Source organism: Palaemon carinicauda, chromosome 14 (assembly GCF_036898095.1).
Source record: "Palaemon carinicauda isolate YSFRI2023 chromosome 14, ASM3689809v2, whole genome shotgun sequence".
NCBI classification, from domain to species: Eukaryota; Metazoa; Arthropoda; class Malacostraca; order Decapoda; family Palaemonidae; genus Palaemon; species Palaemon carinicauda.
The window spans coordinates 66,917,531-66,925,030 of NC_090738.1; the positions used below are offsets into that span (position 1 = coordinate 66,917,531).

The window sequence follows — 7,500 nt, forward strand, 5'->3', positions numbered from 1 at the left end:
TGACTTCCGTATACTCATAAGATTATTTTGCAGAATGTGGCATGAAGAGGCAAACACTGATGAATGGGAGTTACGAGTGTTGGTGAAAAGACAAATAAAGGAGACATAACGGACTGCAATAATTACAGAGACATATTTCTAAGACAATGTAGCATGCTTATTCTGAAGGGACCAGTAAGAAAGCCTGATTAAAATATGAGATAAATAAGCAGGATTTCTAAAAAGGAGAAGTTGCACTAACCAAGTTTTCCATTTAGCATATGTTGTACAGCAAGACTTAGGATATAGGAATTCACTTTTATTGGCATTTGTGGGCTATAAAAAAAATCCATCGATTGTGTGCACCTGCCAATTTTGTGAAGAGTCCTACGTTATTGTGGATTTCCTCTTAAATATGTTAGTGTTTGTATGTGTGTGTTTGTATGTATGTGCGTGTGTGTGTATGAATGTATATTTGTCTATACACGTTAAAACAGAGAATACTAATTAAGAAAAAAACTAGATTCAAGTGATAACAGAAAGTAGTAAAAGGAAACCCTTTCCTCAAAGATAAAGAAGAGGAAAAGAATATATGAATTCATCAAAAATATCAGGAGATAAAGTAGGAAGTAATAAAAGAGAGCCTTAAGGAGAAAAAAAAAGACAGAAATGGGAATCGACAAAAGAGACAAGAAAATTAGAAAAGGAAAATAAAAGAAACGATAAAAAAAAGATAGAATTAAAGTTAGTCTTAAAAATGACAGAGTAGAAAAATAAAAATTCAACCTTAATTGAGGTTATACTTGAGAGAGTATAATAAGAAACATCGAGTTAAAAAACGACTAGAAAAGTGTTTCCTTGAAATTGCAAATTAAAAAAAAAAAGCTTAGAGAAAACTAACACAGGTAATTAGAAATAGGAAAGGTTAGTGAAGGGGATGGATGAAAGAGACTCCGTGATAGGATATCTCTCTCTCTCTCTCTCTCTCTCTCTCTCTCTCTCTCTCTCTCTCTCTCTCTCTCTCTCTCTCCACTATTTTAAGCTTGATAAAATCAATTGTTACAGTGTCAGGAAATGCTGGTCTTAAAGCCTGTTATTTGGAGAAGTTTCAAAATTTAAAAATATCTTTACCGAAGAGAAATGTATTGAATTTCATGATAACGCTCACAGAAAAGAAGGTTTGTACAATGAAAATATTTTGTAAATATTCATAATACCAAGGGCTCTAAATTATATTAATCAATAAGAGTATTTAAAAAAAAAACAGTCCAGAAATAATATGCATAGATAAAATTTTATTACATTATAACTCACGTTATTAGACCTAATTCAGACATTTTAGTAAACGTCTTTCATGAAAGCAGGTATAGTTAGTGAAGTTTGTGAAAACACAATAAGATGAAAACTGAAGTAATTATGTGATGATGCTAATTTGAATTGATCCAATTATTTCGAAGAAAACCTCCCATTTTATTTCTTTTATTTTGATTAGTGAAACTTGGAATGTCAGTGTGCTTCAATTTTGGAGAGACGGTGTCATCGAAAAGTTGTCAGATTGTTTGTGTGTCTGTTAATCTAGTTACGTAATTACCCCCCCCCCCTCTCTCTCTCTCTCTCTCTCTCTCTCTCTCTCTCTCTCTCTCTCTCTCTCTCTCTCTGGGTCATTGGGATTTAGCCCTTTTAAATTGAAAAAAAAAATAATTTCTTTTGAAGGATATGGAGCCATGATTCTTGAAATTACAGTGGGGAAAATACTTTTCCTAACGTTGTTGTAATCAACTACTTTTGTAAAAAAACAACTTCCGTTTGTTCATTGAAGCATTATTTGCGTTTCGTATTTCTTTGAAATCACTTGCAGTTTATATTACAGTTACATTGTTGTATTAAGCTAATCTACCGTTTTTGGTAAGTGGATATTCATTTACTATCGCATGCTTAATATTATTCTGATAGTGATTATGTATACTTATTTTTTTTTTATTTGTCTTTGGTTTCTTTCAATTCCAAACAAAGAGTACCTTTGTTTTTCATTTGGCATTTACTTAAGTTATTAGGTACATTATTATTTTTGTTTCTAAAACTCAATTTCAATACAAAATCCGACAGAAAGTTAAGCTTTAAAAGTTTAATAAACAACTATCTAAATACTTTCTAAGAGTATGTTTTAATTATTGCTAAACTTGAATCAGTACATAATGATTCAATGATGACACATATTACATCAAGATCAACCGAATTTCCGATAGAATTTTAAAAATGATTCAGTGTTACATTGGAAATTGGAAAAAAGACACATACAATTAGCATGGATTCGAATATTTAATTTCAAAATATCATATTTATATAATTTGTATGATAAAACTTACACCATTACATTTAATAACTTTAAAATTTATTGCATTTACATAATAATAATAATAATAATAATAATAATAATAATAATAATAATAATAATAATTGATAATAATAATAATAATAATAATAATAATAACAATAGTAGTAGTAGTAGTAGTAGTAATAATAATAATAATAATAATAATAATGATAATAATCATACTAATAATAATAATAATAATAATAATAATAATAGTAGTAGTAGTAGTAGTAGTAGTAGTAGTAGTAGTAGTAGTATATTAATAATAATAATAATAATAATAATAATAATGATAATAATAATAATAAGGATAATAATGATAATGAAAATAATAATATTAATATTAATGATAATGATACTGATAATAATGGTAATAAAAATAATAATAATAATAATAATAATAATAATAATAATAATAACAATAATAATAATAATAATAATAATAATAAAAATAATAATAATAATAATAATAATTATAATAATAATAATAAAAATAATAATAATAAAAAAATATTAATAATAATAGTAATAATAGTAATAAAAATAATAATATTAATAACAATAATAATAATAATAATAATAATAATAATAATGATAATTATAATGATAATAACAATAATAGTAATAGTAATAGTAGTAGTAGTAGTAGTAGTAGTAGTTGTAGTAGTTATAAAAATAATAATAATAATGATATTAATAATAAAATAATAATAATAATGCTAATAATAATAATAGTAATAATAATAATAATTATAATAACAATAATGATAATATTAATAATAATAATAGTAATAATAATAACAATAGTAGTAGTAGTAGTAGTAGTAGTAGTAGTAGTAGTAGTAGTAGTAATACTTATAGATTCCATCCTCAACCTCCAATAACGTGTTGCCCTCCGGACGACTGACGCCCTTCAGCTGCTCCTGCTCGCCGAGGCCCTTACTGATAGGGACAGGTACAGCAGCGGCATTGTTTCTAAGGAGATGAGAGCTGCTGCTGAAGTGCTTAAATGAGTTGCTGGTGAAACCGTCCGTCGGGCCGACAAGAGTACCACGAAAAATTGGACGCCATCCTCGCCGACCTGACCAAACTCGAGCGCCTCACGAGCAACCCTGGGGAAGACATCAAGAGGGAGGCAAATCGTACTATCGAGGCCATTAACGCTGCAACTAACGGCGTACACATGCCCATGATTTCGGGGTATTTTGGACCTGGTTACCTCTATGGCAATGTAAGGACCCATAAACAAGGCAACCCACTTCGACCAATCATCAGCCAATGCCCTAAGCCTACATACCAGCTGGCAAAGAGGCTGAACGCGATTCTGACGCCATATGTCCCCGACCGCTACTGTTTGGCCTCCTCTGCCGAATTCCTAGAGAAGATCAAGGACGTCCGCGGAGAGGGGGTCATAGCATCGATGGAGGTCGAGTCTTTGTTCACTAATGTCCCTGTTGACAAAACCATCGACCTAATCGCCGATTGAGTCTACAGGGACGAGACGACACCGGAATTGAACATCCCTGAACAAGCCCTCCGGGCCCTCCTTGCCATCTGCACTAAGAGGGCCCCCTTTACTACTCACCGTGAGCACATGTACCTACAGAAGGATGGCGCGGCGATGGTCTCACCCTTGGGCGTACTCTTTACCAACTTTTACATGGGAGTATTAGAGGAGAGGGTATTCTCCCAAGTCGAGTGCCCCCTCGCTTACTTCCGTTACTTTGACGATACCTTCATCAAAGCTACTTCCACCGAAAACAGCGTGAACAACAGCCTCCCGTTCCTGGACGTCTTGATTTCATCTACCAACGAGGGATTTCACACCACTGTCTACACCAAGCCTACAAATCTCGGCATGTGTCTGAATGGCGAGAGTGAATGCCCTGCCCGCTACAGGGCCTTGACACCATCAAGGGGTTTGTACGCAGGGCCTTGCCACACTGCTCGTCATGGATAGACACCCACAAGAAGCTGGAAAGGGCCGCACAGGTCCTTATCAATAATGGCTATAGCAACAAGCAAGTCCAACGTGAAGTGAAGGCAGTTATTGACAAGTGGTATGGGTCCTCTGCGGTACAAGGGTCCGACAGCGCCAACCAGGGGTCCGACGATACTATAGATAGGTCCGACACCTCCACCAACGGATCTAGTGATATTAAACTTTACTACAAAGGCTTCATGCAAGCCGAATATCAGCGGGAGGAGAAGGCCATCAAAGATATCATCACCAACAACGTGTCACCTACCGACGAGACCACGAAAGTGAAATTCATCATCTATTACCAGACTGCTACGACCCGCAGCTTGATTATGAGGAATAATCCAGCGCCCCCTGATAACGACCCTCTGAGGAAGACGAATGTAGTGTACTCTTATCAATGCCCAGTCGGAGGATGCCCCGGCAAATACATCGGTATGACTACAATGAAGCTTTCAAAGAGGATTTCGTGTCACGTCCAACAAGGTGCTATAAAGAATCACGCCCTACAGCGACATAACACCCAAATTAGTCGGCAGACATCGTCGCTAATACCAAAATTATCGGCAGCACCCCAGACAGAAGGCGCTTACGAATATTGGAAGCCCTGTTCATCCAGAAAGAGAAACCAGCATTGAATACGACTCAAGAGATGTTTCTCCTGCCATCCTGTCATCGCATCAACGCTAGGAACCAAGAACAGGACCTCCAGAATGATGACAACCCAGATCCTGATACTCCTACAAATGAAAAAATCGTCTGGCTGAGCGCCGATTTCGGCGGCAAGCATGGTCCCGAATTCCAGTCTGCTGAGCGTAGGAATGGGCTGCCTGACTTTGAGCCCGTCTCAGCACGCGCCTCAGCCAATCAGGGAGCTCGGCTACCTCTCTCAGCCCAGTCCACTGAGCGAGAGAGGTACCTTCCCTGACTTTTTGGCTGGCTCGGTGAGCGTCCTGACCAATCAGGATTCAGGATTCCTTCCTACCTCTCAGCCTCTCAGCCTGGGAGGCCGAGTCGAGCTCGTCGTACCTCATCCACCCGAGCCTATAACCTCTGCTCGACCAATCAAAATTCGAGGCCCCTTTCTACGAACCAGTGCCGGGATATATAAGGCCCCAGATCCAGCCACAGCCTCACTTCTTGCCTGAAGACGGAGCAAGCAGTTCCGAAACGCGTCGTGATTTAATCCTTACTTTGCCCTGTTGTAATTTTTGAGTATTATTTGTACTTGTGTCAATTACATTGAGTCTTAACCTGAATTGTATTCTTCACCCACCTGATGAACTTCGCCGACTTGCTAGCTGAATGTAGCAACCCAGAAAAGAGAATTGTCCGTAAAATTGAGATTTTGGACAAGTAATTGAATTCTGCCGATGCTGCAATAATAATAATAATAATAATAATAATAATAATAATAATAATAATAATAATAATAATAATAATAATAATAATAATAATAATAATAATAATGATGATGATGATGATATAACTGGCCGAAAATGAAGTGACCCTCGGAATACATTTTTTTTCAGAATGTGACATGAAGAAGCAAAACCAGTTTAATAGGAGTTAAGAGTGTTGGTGAAAGTGACAAAAAACGGAGACCTTTCCTTAAAATATATATTATGTTTATTTTAAAGAGACTAGAGAGAAAGAGTGATGAAAATCTGAAGGATAAACAAACTGGATCTAGAAAAGATAGAAGTCTTACTAACCACATTTTTATTTTGAGGCATTCACAAGAATGCTACAATATATGATTCCTCTTTTCATACTTTAATGGACTATGTAAAATCCTTTGATATCATATACTTACTAGCTTGGTGGTGAAATCTTTAAATTAGATTAAGTCTCTTCATGCGCATAGCAAGTGCACCGTTATATTTAGTAGAGTCTTAACAAAGGAATTTCCAGTGGACAGTAGAGTATCTAAGGGAATGTGTTGTCGCTTATGTTGTTTATCCTCCGCAAGGATTTTGAAATGCGTATATCAGTTAGAGATTGTGGAGAAGGATTGGACTGTATTGGTAATAACAAATTAAGTGACCTACAGTATGCTGATGATGTTAACCTTATCAATAACACCACAAGATTAGCAATTCTTGCTTACCAAAAGGGCTCAAGATGAATAGAAGAAAGACAGAAATATGAGAAAGTTATATACAATGAAGATAAAATAACATAGGAATGACAAATGACTACTGGCTAGGCTAAGAAAAATCTGGAAATCAAATCACTGTAAATTACATATGAAAATCACGCTATATATTGTTACTATATGGACATTCACCAACTTATCTAGTATTTTTGAGAATAGAGGCATCAGAAGAATATTGGAGTTAAATGTTATAACAGGACTAGAATTGAAACTAACAATTATATATAGTACCACGTAGTTCATGTGATTATGTATATTTTGGAGAGACCGTAGATTGCAAAAGAAGAAAAAGAGAACATAGAGATTCCATTAGAAGAGGAGAGGAAAATAGTGCTGTTTTTAAACATAGGACATTGGATAATCATCCAATAGATTTTAGGAATATGGACAAATTGATATTGATTCTTGATACAACTAGACAAAAACTGATTAAAGTGGTTTTAATTTTAAATTCTAAAAGTTTTTATGTTTATCAAAGTAATTTTGAATTAGATCTGTTTTTGAATAATATTGTCATAAACAACACAGCTATTGTTAAGGAATTGTAAAATGATGTAAACAAACCACTGTGATGTGCTGTTAATTTTCTCTAAGAACGGGTACAGAACTTCATACAAAACTTTCTGCACCTCTTCCAAAAAATTGTAAACATTTGTTTTCTGAGGAGGAAAGCTCAATAAATTTCATTATTCATACATTGTGTTATATTTATATATGTGTATATGCTTTTACATACACCTAATACATTAGATACTACCCTAATCTTACATAAAAACCTATAATCGATGAGATATTGATAATCCCTTCAAACAAATTATTGGTAGGTACTTGATAGGTATTTTCTCCTTAGAAGAGTAAATAGAGATACAAACATTGAAACGGAAAATGACAAAGTATATCTTTTATCGAGTCGTAAATTAAAATCCCATTCAATAAAAAGAATGCCATTTAGAATATTATCTTCCATTCAGATGGTGTGTACCGGCCAATTTTATGGAGAGTACTGCG

At 34.8% G+C, this 7,500-nt stretch overlaps 1 protein-coding gene across 1 annotated transcript in view; it reads left to right on the forward strand.

The window, feature by feature from the left end:
* The window catches only part of LOC137652800 (uncharacterized), a 6,792-nt gene extending 2,953 nt beyond the window's left edge, over positions 1-3,839 (forward strand). The window contains exon 2 of the mRNA XM_068386207.1: positions 3,400-3,839. Coding sequence (XP_068242308.1) covers positions 3,400-3,839 — 440 coding nt within the window. The remainder of the gene's footprint in view (positions 1-3,399) is intronic.
* Positions 3,840-7,500: the final 3,661 nt, after the last annotated feature.